Raw genomic sequence first — 21,199 nt, forward strand, 5'->3', positions numbered from 1 at the left:
AGACCTCACAGCTCCTCCTTGTCTGTAATGTGGACCCTTTTCAAGATATCGGTATTTATTTTCAAAGTTTCCAGGTTTCCAGGTCTTTCTCCATGGTAAATACAGACAAGAAATGTTGATTTAGGATCTCTCTCATCTCATATGACTCCACATAAATGGCTTTGTTGATCTTTATGGGGGCCTGTTTTCTCCCTCATTATTCTTTTGCTCTTAATATACTTGGAGAATCTCTTTTACCTTATCTGCCAAAGCTATCTCATGTCCGATTTCCTTCTTAAGTGTACTCCTATGCCCCCTATACTCCAAGGGATTCACTTGAACATATACCTTTTTTCTTGAGCAGCGCCTCAATATCTCTATTCATGCATCGTTCCCTACTCCTGCCAGCCTTGACCCTTTCACTGACAGGAACATGCTCGCCCTGGACTCTCATTGTCTTACTTTTGAAAGCCTCCCACTTTCCAGGCATCCCTTTCCCTGCAAGCAGCATCTCCAATCAACTTTTGTAAGTTCTTGTCCAATACCATAAAAATTGGCCTTTACTGCAACTCAAAAGATGTTTACAACTAAACATGTTTAAATCGACAGGCAAAAACAAACTATGTAATTTCCATATGAAAATTAGGACTGATTTTCGTATTGTTGGAAGAGCTTCCAAACATACAACACCACAGGAATAGGCCCATCAGCCCACAATGTTGTGCCAACAGTAATGCTGTTCCAAACTAATCCCATCTGCCTGTACATGATCCGTATGCCTCTATTCTCTGCCTGTTCACACGTCTGTGTAAATGCCTCTTAATCCTTGCTATTGGATCTGCTTCTACCATCTCCCCTAGCAGAGCATTCCAGGCACCTACCACCCTCAGTGTAAGAAACTTGCCTCACACATCTCCATTAAACTTTTCTTCCTCTCACCTTAGACCTATGCCCCCTAGTATTTGACATTTCCAACTTGGGAAAGAGGCTCCAACTATCCACCCTATCCATGCCTCCCATAATTTTATATCCTGTCAGGTCACCCCTCAGTCTCCAATGCTCTAGCAAAAAAAAAGTTCAAATTTCTCCAACCTCTCCTCACAGCTACTACCCTCTAATCCAGACAACATTCTGGTAAATTTCTCCTGCACCCTGCATATCGTTCATATAGTGTGGTGACCAGAACTGCACACAAACATTGCAAACAACAAGCTGTTTGGAATTTGGCAGTAAATACTTGGAGAAATCAAACTTAAGCTTACAGCCAAGTTTACTATGAATAAACGTAAAAGGTTATAGTAAGGAAATGTTTAGTAAGCGAAGTTCATTGAAGTAATAAATTTAGTCGTTTCCTTATAGCCATGCCAAATTTGATATTCCACCTAAAAAGACTACAACATCCAACAATAGTAAGTTGTGAATTAGATTAACAAAATTAAATCAAACCAAAGATCAATGATAGCTGCCAAGGATCATATGATAATATTTTCATTTTAATCCTTTAAGTATAAGTAGTCATTGGAAATAAAATCTCAAATAAAATCCAAAAACTTGTGATACATTGACCTCAAATTCTCATACAATACTCAGAGATAGTGGGAACTGCCAATGCTGGAGAATCTGAGATAACAAGGTGTAGAGCTGGATGAACACAGCAGGCCAAGCAGCGTCAGAGGAGCAGGAAAGCTGATGTTTCGGATCTGGACCCTTCTTCATTTTTCTGAAGAAGAGTCCAGACCCGAAACGTCAGCTTTCCTGCTCCTCTGACGCTGCTTGGCCTGCTGTGTTCATCCAGCTCTACACCTTGTTATCTCATACAATACTTCTCAGTTTACACTTGCAATTTGGAACAAAATGAAATGCCAAAGAAAGATCATCACATTCAATTTTGTCCTTTCACCAATGCACTCTCAAGCAGCCACTGCAGGAGGCCACACTGTTAACTTGTTATTAACTTCACAAATGCCACCATTTGTAGCTAGCCTCAGTAAATTAAAAAAAAATACCATGTTTTGAAATAAACAAGCTAAACGAAGCCAGTTTAAAGGAATTATTGCTCACGGCTGCAAATTTTCTTGGTTCAACGACATGTACATGCGCCATCCCATTAATGGCCTTTTCCAAAACTGAATGACCTGATCCGATTCCACATTTCTAATAAATTTTGCAAGTCAGCTTTCGGATATCTCATTCTACACTGATAGTGCATTGGATGTATATGAATTCATGAAGAATATATTTAATTACATGGGGTTTACAAATCACAAAACAGCAGATGCCTGGCGGATACAAATACATTAGCCAAAGCAGGTTGTGAATTTTACTCGTTAACATTGATTCCAGCCAGAACATCCCTTTAATGAACAAACTTGTTCCACTGCTCTCATTTCAGCAAAGTGGATGTAAAATTTAAAAATCGATTATCAAAGATAAAAAGCAACTCATGGTCAAAGCTTACGTTTAGAGCCCCAGACACTTCTGGAATACCGCATTCAGTTTTAGACATCACCTCAGGAAAGATATACTTACCTTGGAAGGGATTTAGTGCAGGAATATGCCTGCAATTTGAGGGCTAAATCGCAAAGATTTGATTAAAAAAACTTCTTCACTTGTATTCATCAAGATCAAAAATAGAGAGATAATCTGATCAAAGGATTTATAGCAGTAGATATGGGAAAAGTGTTTCCTTTTGGGGTTCTGGGGGGAATTGAGAACATGGGGACAGTATCACAGCAGAGGTGTTGGAAGAATTAGAATGTATGATGGTGGATAAATCCTGACCAGATACATCCAAGAACCCAGCAAGAGGCTAGAGAAGAAATTGCATAAGCCCTGGCTGATATATTTGCATCATTGTTAGCCATGGGCGAGGGCTCGGAAGACTGAAGGGTAGCGAATATTGTGCCCTTATTCAAGAAGGGCTGCAAAGAAAAACTGGAAACTATAGACCAGTAAGCCTAACACCTGTGGTAGGTAAGTTACTAGAGAAGATTCTGAGGGTAAGATATACATGCATTTGCAAAGGCAGGGTTTGATGAGGAGTAGTCAGCATGGCTTTGTGCATGGGAGATCATGCCTCACAAATCTGTTTAGAGTTCTTTGATGACACAGCCATGAAGGTTGGTGAGGGGAGGGTGGCAGACGTAGTCTAAATGGATCTCAGTAAGGCCTTCCACATAGTAGGCTGCTCTGGAAGGAGATTGCACGGAATCCAGGGACAGCTGGCAAATTGGATACACAATTGGCTTGATTGTAGGGAGCTGAGAATAATAGTGGAAGGATGCTTGTTGGACTGGAGGCCTGTGACTAGTGGTGTGCCTCAGGGGTCGGTGTTGGACCCATTGCTGTTTGTTACCTATATCAACGATTTGGATAAGAATGTACAAGGCATAGAGTCATAGAGTAACACAGCATGGAAACAGGCCCTTTGGCCCAAACTGGTCCATGGTGACCACTCAGCTAGTTCCAACTGCCTGCATTTGGGTCTGTATCCCTCTAAACCCTCCACATACATGTATCTATCCAATTTTTTTTTGAAACATTGCTATTGTACGTGCCTCAACCACTTTCTCTGGCAGCCCATTCCATATACACACCACTGTGTAAGGAAGTTGCCCCTCAGGTCCTTCTTAAATCTTTCCCCTCTCCCTTTAAACCTATGCCCACTAGTTTTCAATTCCCCATCCCAGGGAAAAACGGACAGATGTGTTCATCCTATCTGTGCCCCTCATGATTTTATATACTTCAATAAAGATCACCACTCATTCTCCTACGTTCCAAGGAATAAAGTCCTGTGGCGACCAACCTCCTCCCTGAGTTATGACTCAGGGCCTACTAGTCCTGGCAACATCTTCATAAATCTTCTTTGCACACTTTCCAGTTTAACTATGTCTTTCCTATAACAGGGTGACCAGAACTGTACACAATATTCCAAGTGTGGCCTCACCATCAACTCATACAACTACAACATAATGTCTCAACTCCTATACTCAATGCCTCAACTGTTGAAGGCCAGCATGCTACATGTCTTCTTCACCACCCTGTCCACCTGTGACGCTGCTTTCACAAACAATGTACTTGTACTCTTAGATCCCTCTGTTCCACAACACTCCTCAAGACCTTACCATTTACTGTATAAGTCATACTTTGGTTTGACTTTCCAAAATGCAACACCTCACACTTATCTATATTGAACTGCATTTGCCAATCCTCAGCCCACTTCCCCATCTGATCATGATCCCTCTAATTTTTGATAACCTCCTTTGCTTTCAATAGTACTTCCTAATTCTTTATCATCCACAAGCTTACTAAATCATGCCTTGTACATTCACATCCAGATCATTTATGTAAATAAAAAATAACAACAGCCCCAGCACCAACCCTGTGGCATACCACTAGTCATGATTAGTAAGTCTGTAGATGACACTGAAATAAGCAGTATCATGTACAGTGAGGAAGGTTATCAGAAATTGCAGCAGGATCTTGATCAGCTGGAGAATTGGACTGAGAAATGGCAAATGGAGTTTAATATACAGAAGAAGTGTGAGGTGTTACATTTTGGAAAGTCAAATGAGGTAGGAGTTTCACAGTGAATGGTTGAGCCTTAAGGAGTGTAGTGGAACATAGGGATCTTGGAGTTCAGGTGCACAAGCCTCCCAAAGTGGAGTCACAGGTAGACAGGGCAGTGAAGGAGGCTTTTGGCACACTGGCTTTCATCAGCCAGGGCATCGAGTATAGAAGTTGGGAAGTTATGTTGCAGTTGTACAGAACATTTGAGAGACTGCAGTTGGAGTATTGTGTTCAGTTTTGGTCACCTTGCTATAGGAACGAGGTTATTAAACTGAAAAGAGTGCTGACGAAATTTACAAGGATATTTCCAGGACTCAAGGGACTGAGTTACAGGAACAGGTTGGACAAGCTAAGACTTTTTTTCTTTACAGCACAGAAAACTGAAGGGAGGTCTTCTAGAAGTGAAGAAGATAATGAGCGGTGAGTGCACTCAGTCTTTTTCCCAGGGTTGGGGAATCAAGGACTACAGGGCATCAGTTTAAGATAAGAGGGGAAACAATTCATGGGAACCTGAGGGGCAACTTTTTTTATGTAGATTATGAATATGGAATGAGCTACCAGCAGAAGTGGATGAGGCACGTACATTAAAAATATTTAAAAGACATTTGGACGAAGACATGGATAGGAAAGGTTTAGAAGGATATGGGCCAAATGCAAGGAAATGGGGTTAGCGTGGATGGACATTTTGGTCCGCATGGGCCAGTTTGGGCTGAAGGGCCTGTCTCCATGCTGTGGTACTCCACGGCTAGGACTCAAATCTTAAAATCAGATCCAGACCAGTAAAAACACATAACAACACCTCCCCCCTCCCAAAAGTTTTTACAATTAGAGCTGCGATGCAGATCAGCTGTAATCTAATTAAATGATTTAGACATTTAGGGACTGAGGCAAGTGAGATGTTGGCGAGTGGAATCAAGCTGATGCAAATTTATGTTTTTACATAACAAAAATGAAGAACAACTGCAGATGCTGGAAACCTGAAACAAAAGGGAAGATTATTGGTGAAACTCAGAAGGTCTGGCAGCATCTGTGGGGAGAAAAGAAAGTAAACCGTGTTATCATGAAGAGTCACCAGACTCAAAATGTTAACTCTGCCCACAGATGCTGCCAGACCTTCTGAGTTTCACCAGCAATTTCTACCTTTCTTCTTACCTTACCTAGTCCCCTTTAGCTATTTACTTGCCTCTTTTGGCTCACATCTGTTTCATCTGGATGATCATAATCCTTTGAGTGATATATGGAGAGAGGTCAAGGAAATATTGTTTTGGGTCAAAAGCCCTTCCACAAAAGGGAGATACATGTCATTTGAACAGTACCTAGAGAAGGAATAGAAAAGAAAGAGAAACAATTATAGAAATAGAAAGGCAGTGCTTGGTATGCCATCCCTACGTGAAGTCCAAAAGGCAGATCCTGAATCAAATAAGTGATCACAATCAACTTATGAGAAGGAGGCTGAAGTAGTTCTGGAGTGCTATTGTCTTAACAATAGAGTGCTGATAAGACATCCTCATAGATGCACAGATAAAGAACAGTTATTTGTGTATCAGATAGTGGTCGTTCAGCTATCATACGGAGATATTATAAGTAGCACATGACATTCTCATGACAGGAGATGTGGGGATTTGAAAAACTCAGGTGTCCATAAACAGGTATCTTACCTGACCAAAATTGCATAAAGGAAAAAAAATACCGCACCACATCTTTATTCATTCAAGGGATGAGGGCATCGCTGGCTAGGCAGCATTTATTGCCCAGAGGGCAGTTAAGCTGCTGGTCAGACATCCATTTTAACTCTAAGCACTGAAAATACAGCATCTTTTAAAAGGGACGACACACTGCTTTTCTCTATTATCATTTTTTTAAACCAAATTCTAAACTTCCTGCCTTCCAATTCATGATTACTCTACACAACTTCATAACTATGTTATCCAGTCGACTTTAGTTGTTTAATTCCCAAATTATTGATGTCTTGTACTGAGAAAGAGTTTTTCCACAACCACTTTCTACCTGTGATTATCCTTAGCCTTTAGAAATCGAGTGGTTGTACAAAACAAAGAACAAAGAACAAAGAACAAAGAAAATTACAGCACAGGAATAGGCCCTTCGGCCCTCCAAGCCTGCACCAATCCAGATCCTCTATCTAAACCTGTCGCCTATTTTCCAAGGATCTATATCCCTCTGCTCCCTACCCATTCATGAATCTGTCTAGATACATCTTAAATGATGCTATCGTGCCTGCCTCTACCACCTCTGCTGGCAACGCGTTCCAGGCACCCACCACCCTCTGCGTAAAGAACTTTCCACTCATATCTCCCTTAAACATTTCCCCTCTCACCTTGAAATCGTGACCCCGAGTAATTGAGTCCCCCACTCTGGGAAAAAGCTTCTTGCTATCCACCCTGTCTATACCTCTCATGATTTTGTAGACCTCAATCAGGTCCCCCCTCAACCTCCATCTTTCTAATGTAAATAATCCTAATCTGCTCAACCTCTCTTCATAGCTAGCGCCCTCCATACCAGGCAACATCCTGGTGAACCTCCTCTGCACCCTCTCCAAAGCATCCACATCCTTTTGGTAATATGGCGATCAGAACTGTACGCAGTATTCCAAATGTGGTCGAACCAAAGTCCTATACAACTGTAACATGACCTGCCAACTCTTGCACTCAATACCCCGTCCTATGAATGAAAGCATGCCATATGCCTTCTTGACCACTCTATCCACCCGTGTTGCCACCTTCAGGGTACAATGGACCTGAACAGAGTCATAGAGATGTATAGCAAAGAAACAGACCCTTTGGTCTAATTTGTCAATGCTGACCAGATATCCTAAATTAATCTAGTCCTATTTGCCAGCATTTGGCCCATATCCCTCTGAACCCTTCATATTCATATCCCCATCCAGATGCATTTTAAATGTTGTAATTGTACCATGCTGCATCACCTCCTCTGACAGCTTGTTTCAAATTCACACCACCCTCTGCTTGAAAAAAATATCGTTCAGGTCCCTTTTAAATCTTTCCCTTCTCACCTTAAACTTATGCCTTCTAGTTTTGGACTCCCCTACTCTGAGGAAAAGGGCCTTGGCTATTCACCCCATTCATGCCACTCAGTGCATGAAACAGAAACCTAGCACACACACAAAACCAGGACACCAAAAGGACTTGATGGTGCGGGGGGTGAATAAATGCAGAAAGCTAGCATATGCACAAGGCTGGAACACCAAGGATCTTGATGGGCTGAGGAAGACTTAACACAAAGCTAGCACCCAAAGCACAGCAGAGAAGCTAATGGGATGCAGTCCCTTATTTCGAGGGCGAGGGTGGAGGGACATCTCACTGGAGATAGGGTTGGTGAGACCACATCTGCAGCATGTTCAGCAGTTATTTTTTGGGGTTCTGACCCCCTTATTTAAGGGAAAGATGAGATTCCACACAAGGTAGTCGATCGACTGTCCTTGGTGGAAGGATTCCCGTTGAGTGAATGTTTACACTGCGCAGAGTTTAGGAGAATAAGAGATGACCCCATTGAGGCATTAAGGGTCCCTGAAGGGTCTTGACAGGGTCAATACTAAGAAGATGTTCCCCCTCCATCTGTTCCATTCAGTGGAGGGCGTAGAAACCACACTGACAGTCTCAGATACACATTTGCACTGTGTCTTTACCAAAATAATGTTTCAGTTGCTGTTCCCTAACAGCTCCTGGGGCCACGTCCCTAATCAGTCTCGCTAATCCCTGGATTCCTGTCTTCAGTGCAATCAGGTTGAATCCTCCAGGAGGCAGGTAATCTATTTAAATGGACAGCTCATCAAAAAAGAAAATTAAATGAATTGACCATGTCACAAGAACATATCAAAGCAGTACTTTCGCAGAAAAGATGAGAATGTACAGATGTCAAGGAGTCAGTGGAGTCAAAGCAGATAAGAAGGGAGGGTGAGAGTGAAGGAGAAAAAAGGTCAATTTACTACGATTAGATTAAAACAGAGATATTAGAATTTCAACAAAATTTTGTATCCGGAGAAACAGTAACACAAGAGGTAAAGATTCCTCAGAAAATACTAAAGTTTGCAAAGATACACTTGGTTCTACTACATTAACTGAACATGGTGCAGAAATAGCTAATTCAGATCTGGTAAGGCAAAACCCACATTAGTTAAATAACAAAGAACAATACAGAACAGGAACAGGACCTTCAGCCGTCCAAGCCTGCGCTGAGGCCTTTTGCCCTTCCATACTAAAACTGTCTTCACTCACAGGATCCGTATCCCTCTATTTCCTTCCTATTCATGTATTCATCCAGGTGTTTCTTGAATGCTGCCACTGTGTCTGTTTCCACCATCACCTCTGGCAACACGTTCCAGGCATTCACCACCCATTGTGTGAAAGGTTTGCCTTGCACATCTCTTTTCAGCTCCATTACCACCCCCCCTACCCCACACTTTGAACCTGTGCTCCCTAGTAATCGAACCCTCCACCCTTGGAAAAAGCCTCATACTTTGCACTCTATCCATGCCATTCACAATCTTATAAAAACTTCCACCAGGTCGCCCTTCAATCTCCTACGTTCCAGTAAAAACAAACCCAGTCCCTGTACACTTGCATTCCCTATGTGAATGGCCGAAAAACCCTCTGCTTTTTCCTCTCCCACAGGTCCAACCAGTTCCCCTCCATCAACACCCTCATCCGCTTAACCAAACTCGTCCCTACCCTTAACAACTTCTCCTCTAACTCCTCCCACTTCCTACAGACTAAGGGGGTGGCCATGGGAACCCGCATAGGCCCAAGCTACGCCTGCCTCTTCGATGACTGTATCGGCGCTAACGAGTGCTCTCACAAGGAGCTTGAACAATTCATCAACTTTAATACTTTTCACCCCAACCTCAAATTCACCTGGACCATCTCTGATACCTCCCTCTCCTTCCTGGACCTCTGTCTCCATCTCTGGTGACCACCTCAAAACCAACATCTATTTCAAGCCCACCGATTCCCACAGCTACCTAGACTACACCTCCTCTCACCTACCTTCCTGCAAGAATGAGATCCCCTACTCCCAATTCCTCTGCCGCATCTGATCCCAAGATGGGGCGGTCCACTCCCAAACATCCCAGATGTCCTCTTATTTAAAAGGCCGCAACGTTCCGCCACTTTCGTGGTCGAAAATGCTTTCAGCCGCATCTCTTGCATTTCCCTAACATCCCCTCCCCCCCAACAAAAACAAAGGCAGAATCCCCCTCGTCCTCACATATCGCCCTACTAACCTCTGTATCCAACTCATCATTCTCCACCACCTACAATCTGACCCCACAACCAAAGATATATTTCCCTCCCCACCCCTATCTGCCTTTCATAGTGACTGCTCTCTCCGCAACTGCCTCGTCTGCTCCACACTCCCCACCAGCCCCACCATCCCCGGCACCTTTCCCTGCAACCGCAAAAAAGTGCTACACCTGCCCCTACACCTCCCCTCAAGGCACCAAACAAACCTCCCACATTAGACAGGAGGTTCACCTGCACATCCATCATTTGTCTGTTGCATCCGCTGCTCCCAATGTGGCCTCCTTTACATCGGTGAGACCAAGCAGAGGCTCGGAGACCACTTTGTAGAGCACCTGTGCTCTGTTCATGATAATCGACAACACCTTCCAGTCGCAAACCATTTCAACTCCCCCTCCCACTCCCATCATTTCATTTAGAATCCCTACAGTGTGGAAACAGGCCCTTTGGCCCAACAAGTCCACAATGAACCTGCGAAGAGCATACCACCCAGACCCATCCCCCTACCCCTTTAACCCACCCAATCTACACCTCCCTGCACACTACGGGCAATTTAGCATGGCCAATCCACCTACCCAGCACATCTTTGGATTGTGGGAGGAAACCCACGCAGACACAGGGAGAACGTGCAAACTCCACACAGACAGTCACCCAAGGTGGGGATTGAACCCGAGTCCCTGGTGCTGTGAGGCAGCGGTGCTAACCACTGAGCCACCATGCTGCCCATGTCTCCCTGGGTGACATGTCCATCCTGGGCCTCCTCCAGTGTCACAATGACGCCACCAGGAAACTGGAGGAGCAGCACCTTGTATTCCGCCTCGGGAGCCAACAGCCCAATGGCCTAAATGTGGATTTTACCAGTTTCAAAATCTCCCCACCCCGGCCTCATCCCATGACCAACCCTCCCCCTCATCCCCGTCTCCTTGACCTGACACAACCTGTCCATCTTCTCTCCCACCTCACTGACCAATCCCCACCACTCCCTACCTGCACTCACCTATCACCATCCCACCTACCTTCCCCAGCCCCACCCCTCCTCTCTCTATTTATTTCTGATCTCCCTACCCCCTCCCCATTTCTGAAAAAGAAACATCAACTTTCCTGCTCCTCTGATGCTGCCTGGCCTGCTGTGTTCCTCCGGCTCTACACTTATCTGACTCCAGCATCTGCAGTTCTTGCTATCTCCAAGTCTATCCAAACTTTCTTCATAGCTAAAATCCCCCATTTCAGGCAACATCCTGGTAAACATTTTCTGTGCCCTCTCCAAAGCATCACATCCCTCTAGCAGTGTAGTGACCAGAGCTGTACGGAATATTCCAAATGTGGTCTAACTAAAGTGCTATAAAGCTGCAGCATTAAACTTATACTCCCCCTTCCAATGAAGGCAAGCATGCTATAAGCTTTTTTTTACTACCTTAACTATCTCCGCTGCCACCTTCAGTGATCTGTGGACCTGCACAATCAGATCCCTCCGCATATCAATACTCCCAAGTGTTCTGCCATTCACTGTATAATTTCCACCTGTACTTGACCTTCCAAAATGCATCAGCTCATATTTGTCCAGATTAAACTCCATCTGCCATTTTTCTGCACATGCCTCCAACTGATCTATATCCCGCTGTATCCTCTGATAATTGTCCTCACTATCCGCAATGCCAATCTTTGTATCACCCACAAACTTACTCATTAGACCAGCTACTTTTTCCTCCAAATCATTTCTGTAGATCATGAACAGCAGAGGTCACAGCATTGATCCCTGTGGAACACCACTAGTCACAACCTCCATTCTGAAAAGCATCCTTCCACCACTACCCTCTGTTTCTTATGACTAAGCCAGTTCTGTATCCATCTTGCCAGTTCACCCGTTATACCAGGTACAGAGGTGAAGTCACGTATCTGCCATGAGGGATCTTGACAAAAGGATAAATCCAAAAATACAGGCAGAAGTAACAAAGGAAATTCAATATATCAGAGGATTAATGATCAAACCAAGCCAGAGTATTTAGAGTTCTCCTGTCATATTGGTTCCTAAACCAGATAGTTTAACTAGATTGTATGTAGACCATGGGAAAGGCGAATCCAGACAAAAGTGGATTTATACCCATTTCTGGACTAGTGGATTGAAATGATAGGGCTAGTAGTGCATCATTCTTAAATAAAACTTATTTATTGAAATGATATTGGCAAGTACAGTTGATGACGGCTGAGGAAATTTCTGTATTTTTCACACCTAATACATTGGTTCAATGTCCACTTATGCCATTTGGATTTAAGAACACCTTGAAATGTGGCTAATGATCAATGAATAGAGACATAGCTGAATTGTGTTGTTTACTTGAATTACATTGTAGCACATAGTACTACATGTAAAGAACAAATAGAAAAGTTAGAAAACTTGTTTACACAATTACAATCAGCCAGGTTGGTGTTAAATCTAGCAAAAAGTCAATTTGCATGAGCCAAGGTAACGTACATAAGACATGTTTGGACAAGAACAGCTGTCGCCCAGACCAGGTGAAGTAAAAGCTTTAACTTACTTTCCCACCCCATAACAAAATGAGAAATCATGAGGTTCTTGCGAACGTCTGGATTTTATCAAAAGTTTGTATCTAATTTTAGTACGGTAAAATATCCTTGACTAATTTGCAGAGAAAACAGATAGAGATGATATAGTCAACAGAAATGCTAGGCAACCCTTGAAAGGCAGCCATTTTAATTAATGAACCTGTATTAACTGCATATAACTTTGACAAGTCATTTAAATTAGTAGTAAATGTTAGCAATTTGGAAATTCAAGCTGATCTCTTACAGGATGAGAAAGCCAGAATGGAGAAGTCCATGGCTTATTTATCAAAGAAATTTTAACAACCATCAGCAAATCTATTCTTTCACAGAATATGGAAGCAACGGTGTTAGCATCGTTTCAACACTAAGATTTTATGTTCAACATGGTAACAATGAAACTGTGATTTCTGCCAATCATTATTCGTCAAATGTTGTTGATAAATTTGAAAATAAGACTCCAAGGTTGTTCAGTTGTAGTTTGGACCTGCAGTCATTTAACAAAAATGGTACATATTTCCAGGAAAGAAAATGTAATTGCTGATGCCTTATCCTGAATGTAAATAGTTGTAGATTTGACAGCATAACCAAGAAAGTTGAATAGTTACTAAGAATCTGCTGGGAAGAAGAATGAATGGCCGAGTGTTTTGGGTTTTGCTTGTTGTTTAAGCGCTTCTAGCCTTGTCATGAAACTGCTCTTTAAATAAAAAGGGTGTTTCATATTTTGAGGGATGAGGCATGTTAGAACTCTTCTTTTCATTATTTTTACTCTTTTGTCAAATTTGGTTTGGAGCTGTGAACTGGAAATTGTGAGCAAAGGCTTCTTTTGGGCTGCAACAGCTTGTTTGGCTTGTAACAACCAACCTCGAACAGGTTGATGTTAGGAAGGAGGATGTGCTAGAAATTTTGAAAAACATGAGGATAGATAAGTCCCTGGGCCAGACGGGATATACCCAGGGTTGCTACGGGATGCAAGGGAAGAGATTGCTGCCCCTTTGGCAATTATCTTTGCGTCCTCACTCTCCACTGGAGTAGTACCAGATGATTGGAGGGTGGCAAATATTACTCTATTGTTCAAGAAAGAGAATAGGGATGATCCTGGGAATTACAGACCAGTCAGTCTTACTTCTGGGGTGGGCAAATTATTGGAGAGGATTCTGAGAGACAGTATTTATGATTATTTGGAAAAGCACAGTTTGATTAGAAATAGTCAGCATGGCTTTGTGAGCAGCAGGTAAGCCTCATGAGCCTTACTGAATTCTTTGAGGATGTGACAAACCACATTGATGAAGGTAGAGCAATGGATGTGGTGTATATGGATTTTAGCAATGCATTCGATAAGGTTCCACATGGTAGGCTCATTCAGAAAGTAAGGAGGCATGGGATTCAGGAAAATTTGGCTGTCTGGATACAAAACTGGCTGTCCAAGAGAAGACAGATGGTAGTAGATGGAAAATATTCAGCCTGGAGCTCGGTGACCAGTGGTGTTCTGCAGGGATCTGTTCTGGGACCTCTGCTCTTTCTGATCTTTATAAGTGATTTGGATGAGGAAGTGGAAGGGCGGGTTAGTATGTTTGCCGGTGACACAAAGGTTGATGGAGTTACGAATTGTGTGGAGGGCTGTTGTAGGTTGCAATGGGACATTGACACAATGCAGACCTGTGGCAGATGGAATTCAACCTGGAAAAGTGTGAAGGGATTCATTTTTGTAAGGTCAAATTTGAATGCAGAATACAAGGTTAAAGGCAGGATTCTTGCCAGTGTGGACGAACACAGGGATCTTGGGGGGATCCACGTCCATAGATCCCTCAAAGTTGCTACCCAAGTTGATAGGGTTGTAGAGAAGGCGTATGGTGTGTTGGCTTTCATTGGCAGGGGAATTGAGTTTAAGAGCCGTGAGGTTATGCTGCAGCTCTATAAAACCTTGATTAGACCACACTTGGAATATTGTATTCAGTTCTGGTCACCTCATTATAGGAAGGAAGTGGAAGCTTTAGGAAGGGTGCAGAGGAGATTTACCAGGATGCCTACTGGACTGGAGGGCAGGTCTTATGAGGAAAGGTTGAGGGAACTAGGGTTTTTTTCATTCGAGCGAAAAAGGATGAGACTTGATAGAGGTGTACAAGGTGATGACAGGCACAGACAGAATGGATACCCAGAGACTTTTTCCCACGACAGAAATGACTGTTACGAGGGGGCATATTTTTAAGGTGACTGGAGGAAGGTATAGGTGAGATGTCAGAAGTAGGTTCTTTACACAGAGAGAGTGGTGGGTGCATAGAATGCGCTCCCAGCGGTGGTGGTGGAGTCAGATACTTTAGGGACATTTAAGCGACTCTTGGATAGGCACATGGATGCCTAAACTGTAGGGTAGATTGATCTTAGTAGGATAATAGGTCGGCACAACATTGTGGGCCGAAGGGCCTGTAATGTGTGGTACTGTCCTATGTTCTAAAAGGAAAGCGGATCAAACAAACTTTTTTGATCTGCTTTCCTTTTGTTTGTTTGAGGTTAATTGCAGGTTGTTTCCTAATCAAAAAGGTTCTACAGGTGCTTAGTCACCAAGGAAGAGCATAACGTTTGAACAGGCAGAAGTTAACTATTAACAAGGTCAGTACCTGGAAATTGGTCCCAGCAAGTCCGAAAAAAATGACCTTAGCAATTAGAACCTTGTAGGAGATGATCAGTCTGTCAGGGAGGAGCCAGAGTCAGAGCTGGTGTTTGAAATGTGTTTTTTGAAAAAGGTATCTAGCTGTTGGCGTTACAGCATGAAGACCTGAAAGCTCCTTGACTCACCTCCCCAAAACACGTTTTGGAAGTTCAAAAAATAGAAAACTTAAGTATTCTAAGTTGTAAAAGGTAACTCTGACTGGTGTCTTCAGAAAAAAAGAAAAAAATCTGTGCCTCTGGAACAATTCATCATGAAAGCTACTTTTGCAATCTGGCCAGTTTTTTTTTAAATTTATCCCTTTACTGTGTTTATCTTTTGAGAGAATGGTACTGAAATCAAAAGGTTTTTGGGCTTATAACACAGACTTTTGCTTACATAGATTATTTTGCTGTGTAATTTTGCTCCACTAAAACGTCATTGTATTATTTATAAATTGCCAAGTCTTTTGTTTAAGGTACAAACCACTGTCTGGAATTCATCATTTGCAGTGTCTGCGATTATTAAAAAGTCTGACTAGGAACCAGTGGGGTCAATTTTGAGGGTCTTTGAAGGTTTTAATTTTACTGTGTATCAAATACAGAAGTAGAAAGACTGATTTGGTTCAGCTGTCTCAGTGTTGGGAACACTAAGGAGAGATGTGTGCATGTTTGTGGAGGTGGTGTTGATGAAGAATGACAGTCTCATAAATTCATCCCATCTTTGACAGTTGTGCTTTACCATCTAACAAGTGCTCCAAAAGATGAATTCTCTACAAAGAAAAATTAAATAGGTGTATAAATTACTTTCAGTTCATACACCATGATATCCAGAGGAGAAAAAAAAGAAAATTGTGTAGAACAGGGATACAAAATGAAGTCAATATTACCACTTCACTTTTCCTACATAAATCCAACTGTGTATGGACTTGCCTTTGAATTTTTACATGTATACACACATAGAAGCATAGAATCCCTACAGTGTGGAAGCAGGCCATTTGACCCATTGAGTCCACACCAAGCCTCTATCCTATCCTGGAACTCCAACCCTAGACACTATGGGCAATTTAGCATAGCCAATCCACCTAACCTGCACATTTTTGGACTGTGGGAGAAAACCAGAGCACCCAGAGGAAACCCAGGCAGACACAGGGAGAACGTGCAAAGGCTGGAATTGAACCCAGGTAACTGGGGCACAGAGGTAAGAGTGCTAATCGCTGAGCCACCAGACTACCCTAGGTAGCTCATACACAGGAACAGTGAATTACCTCAATTCAGCTTTTTGGTGGTGGTGGTGGTGGGGTGGGGGGTTGGTGGAGATGTGTTGACAGTTAATCACAAGAAGTTAATATATTGTTTGATGATTGAAATTATTCACTGACACTGTAGGAAAAGACTACCTAGGAAATGCTTTCTAAATCCATTTTAAGTGGGTAAGCTATGGATCAGCATAGTTTTTAAAAGTGTATTCAAATAACAATTTCTTAAATTTAAATATCTTAAATTATTTTTTCATTAAAAGTCAGAATATTTTTAATGCAAAAAATTGATTAACACTTTACCATATGCCATGTGAATCACATCAACTTAGTTGTCAGCATGATTACCTTAACATTGAAATTGCATCTGCAGATTTACAAGCAATGAGTTATTGCACCCACAACAACAACAAAGTTCCTGGAAAAGCTCAGCAGGTCTGGCAGCAAATATGAAGGAAAAAACAGAGTTAACGTTTCGGGTCCGGTGACCCTTCCTCAGAGTTATTGCACTGTCTGAATATTTTGTACTATTTTTTCAGCAGACCAAAGTCCACAGTTTCTGCATATTATTACAACAGTCAAACCAAACTATTCCCACTGAACGAAAGCTACCGCTTGTCTCTATAAAGGAAACCACACTTTTAAAAAACTACAGGGAAATTTCCTGAAATTAGATTGTAAACAGAACTGCAACCATTTTTTGTAATTTTTCCACAAAATTACAAGTGGATTAAAGCACATTGTTACCTGGAATCAACCATGCAGCCTGTGTTATCCCCTAAAGCAAAGGCACAACAAATCTGTCCTTGTGATAACCTTATTCCTTAAACTAAATCGGCTGAACAAAATTAGACGTAAGGTTTAACTAGATTTGTAGATATTTATCCAAACATTTCACTGTAATAGCCTCGTCCCGCGCACTATTATAGCACCAAAAAGTATTGTGTCTCTAGTAGGAAGCCTGTAGCTTTTGAAAGGAAATGACAGACCTCTAAGCGAGGAGCCAGGCATCTAGCCATATCCTGGTTGACTTTAAAAACAATCATTCTTTCGTATTCCAGGGTTTCGACTCACCATCCGTTTCAAATCGCATGACAACACACAAATTAAACAATCTTTAAACTACACAAACGTTTTTTTAAAATTAATATAAGTACACTTACCTCAGTAAAGTAGTTGTCCATTGTTTAATTATTCAGTGTGCAGAAGTTTACTGCCGACATAAAAGAAACACAGGCTAACCATGAATTAACGATGTGCGCAACAAATAAAGGAGGTATTCCACTTCTCGAGTTTCAGGGCTACTCCACGTTACCACCAGTCTTCAGAGCAACATAACAAAATCCTTTGTTTTAGTGTTTCTTTAAATCGAGGAGATTGTGAAACAAGCATTCGCTCATTGCTGTTTACTTAAACTACAGTGTTCTTCAAATTAACAAATGCATATTAGCTCAAGGTCCTGTAGAATTAAAACAATTGACTTTTATTAAAACTCATCTACTTTGTCCGACGCACGCACGTTATTTTTGTTCGATGAAATTGCTTCTCTGACCTGATCGAAAAGACTCACACTCCCTAGTGACTAATAAAGCTCCACCCTGTTACTTCAGCCCAGTCTCCGCCACTAAACCATATAAGGAGATTGGTTCCTCGTCACTTCAAAGATTTAAATATAAACCACATTACCATTCCTCCAAACTGCCATATTTAAACTTCAGCATTTTGCCAGCTGATGCAAATTCTGCTGTACAATATAAGTTTAAGATTCAACAGTAAGAAGAGCTACAGCTAATATCTTCAGTTTAAAATGTCCAACTTAAAACTCAACACCTTCCATACTACAGTCAGTGGAAGGTTAGGGTTATTCCAGATTAGATCTATGGAAAATTTATAATGGTTGTTCACCAAATCCTGATACTTTTCCAAATTATTAAATACAGGTTATTGTAGGATTCTAAGGTCATCTTCATAGATTTCACAGAATCCCTACAGTGTGGAAACAGGCCCTTCAGCCCAACAAGTCCACACCAAACCTCAGAGCATCCCACCCAGACCCATCCCCCTATATCCCAGCTCACCTACACATCCCTGAACACTACAGGCAATTTAGCATGGCCAATCCACCCAGCCTGAACATCTTTGGACTGTGGGAGGAAACCAGAGCAAACCCACAAGAATGTGCAAACTCCACACAGACAGTCACCTGAAGGCGGAATTGAACCAGGTTCCTGGCACTGTGAGGCACCAGTGCTAACCACTGAGCCACCGTGCCACCATGCCACCCCAAATCAGTTCCCATGGCACAACATCTTCCCCAATCAACTGAGATTACAGCAAGGTCCTGAAAAATGAGGACCATTTTCCATATTTTAAAACACTTGTCTTGGCAGGCATTGATGATTTAATTCATCATTAAATGAATTTAACTTTTGGTATTACGGTGATGGGGTAGACAAAAGAATATGGAATGTTCAATTAGCCATGATTATATTTAATGCTGAGGCAGATTTAATGGGCTGAATGGCCTATGTCTGTGCCTACATTCCTAAAATCTATTAATAGTGCTGTTCAGGCAGTTTCTCTCCAACAGTAGCCATTCTCCCTTATCCAGACCCTTTGCCCAGCTTAAATTTGCTTAGATAACTAATTACATAAATAATTCCTGTCATAGCTACAAGAGGTGACTTGATTTCTCCTAGAGAAGGGTAGTTACTCCTCACATGAAAAATATGTTCTATTCAGTATTGACATATTCCTCAAGATTCTGTCCTAAGGTGTGAATATACAAGTCAGTTTGAAAATTATTTAGTTTGATTCTGGGTGTGTGTTCTTTAGGCTGTAGCACATCTTCAAGAATTGACTTCTTTTCCTACAAGGAATACATTGTTGAAATCAGGCTATAAAGTTTTATTGTCATTGATGTGGGGTTTGGAACCACATCAATGACAAAACAACATATCATTAGATTGCTTAGGATTTGGCATTGATATTGTCACATATGGTAAATTTTTCAGATGGGAGGTATGTCTCCTCTAGTCAAATGCTTCACCGTTTACTGTAGTCAACATTCTGTAAAATGTTCTGAATTAAATGCAATTTTTACAGTATAATTCTCCTTGAACAATTTCCAAGACTCTGCTGATATTTGGACTGTTCATTCTAGAGTTAGATTCTCTTTTAATTGATTGACTAATTGAACAAAGAGACAAATGACAATTTTATTGTAAATGAGCTCTTGTAAGTTTCCATTGTTGCATAGTTCAGTTAGTACATACAGGTCATTAATGAAGCTAACTACAGACTGCCTTGGGAATTGGTATCTGTTATTGAAGTGAGATCTCAACAGTGTCTTTAAAGTGGAATATTGATCAAAAGATGAGGTTGTCAAAAATAATTTGTTTCTTATTGATCTGTTGTCTGTGTAACACATGATTTGATGTTCTTCCCATGTAGTAAAGAAGTATGCCAAAATTTTCTGAATTTCATTTAGTGTCCAATGCTGAAGCTGTTCAAAATCTTAGAAATGGTGCTTTCTATATTTGCAAATTTGTTGGTCAATTAAATGGATTTAATAGCTTGAATTTTTCTGGTGGAATGATTAGCACCCTTGAACTTTGTTGTATTTGTTGATTTTTGTTAGGCATTTGAAGTTATTGATTATTTTCTTGATTTAGATGATTGTTCGGATTTTGATCTCCGTGTACTATACGCCTTTTGTTGCCTTAAAAAATTAATTTGTCCCCTAATACCTTAATTCAATTTCCCATTGCATGCTTGAAATAAAAACTCCGAGCAAGTAATTTTATTGATCTCAATTTCAGAAGCCATTATGTCCAGGCTCGGTAGTTTTAAACAGTGATTTTGTATTGAAGCTCCTGTTCTTAAACATATTGTCTAGCATGACTTCTGGGACCTCACTGTCTTCTTGAAAACTGTTTAAAAACAAAATCCACTGTGGGTCTGGAAGAAGCCCAATGATTTTCTTATTCATTCACTCAAGGGACATGGGTCACTGGCTGCTTCATCCCTAGTTACCCTTGAGAAGGTAGAAGTGACCTACTTTCTTAAACCGCTGCAGTGCCCCTGCTGTAGGTAGACTCACAATGCCTTAAGAGAGGGAGTTCCTGGATTTTGACCCAGCAACAGTGAAGGAAAGGCAATATATTTCCAAGTCAGGATGGCGATTAGCATGAAGGTGGTGGTGTTCCCATGTATCTGCTGCCCCTTTACCTTCCAGATAGACGATGATATCTAAGGGCTTTGGTGAATTTCTGCAGTGCTTCTTGGAGATAGTACACACTGCTGCTACTGAATGATGGTGGTACAGGGAGTGGATGCTTGTGGATGTGGTGCCAGTCCAATTGGCTGCTTTGTCCTGATTGGAGTCAAGCTTCTTGAGTGTTGCTGGAGCTGTGCCTATCCAGGCAAGTGGGGAGTATTCCATCGCACTCGTGACTTGTGCCTTGTGCATGGCAGACAGGCTTTGGGGAGTCAGGAGATGAGCTACTCATCACTGTATTCCCAGCTTCTAACCAACTCTTGTGGCCACTGTATTTACACACCAAGTCCAGTTGAGTTTCTCATCGATGGTAACCCAAAGGATGTCAATAGTGGGGAATTCAATTGATGGAAATGCCACTAAATGTCATGGGACAGTGATTCAATTGTCTCTTATTGGAGATGGTCATTGCCTGGTATTTATGTGACATGAATGTTATTTGCCACTTGTCAACCCAAGTCTAGATATTGTTCAGATTTTGTTGCACTTGACATGGACTGCTTCAGTATCTGAGGAGTCGCAAATGTGCTGAACACGGTGTGAATATCAGCACATGTCCCTACTTCTGACCTTATGATAGAGGGAAGCTCATTGATGAAGCAACTGAAGATGGTTGGGCCAAGGACACTATC

At 41.7% G+C, this 21,199-nt stretch overlaps 1 protein-coding gene across 1 annotated transcript in view; it reads right to left on the bottom strand.

Annotated features, from left to right (window-relative positions):
• The window catches only part of LOC109929826 (unconventional myosin-X-like), a 420,890-nt gene extending 402,998 nt beyond the window's left edge, over positions 1–17,892 (bottom strand). The window contains exon 1 of the mRNA XM_048608752.1: positions 17,452–17,892. Within this exon, the coding sequence (XP_048464709.1) occupies positions 17,452–17,472 (21 nt within the window). The 5' untranslated portion in view covers positions 17,473–17,892. The remainder of the gene's footprint in view (positions 1–17,451) is intronic.
• Positions 17,893–21,199: the final 3,307 nt, after the last annotated feature.

The sequence above is a fragment of the Rhincodon typus genome, chromosome 2 (genome assembly GCF_021869965.1).
Source record: "Rhincodon typus isolate 14 chromosome 2, sRhiTyp1.1, whole genome shotgun sequence".
NCBI classification, from domain to species: domain Eukaryota; kingdom Metazoa; phylum Chordata; class Chondrichthyes; order Orectolobiformes; family Rhincodontidae; genus Rhincodon; species Rhincodon typus.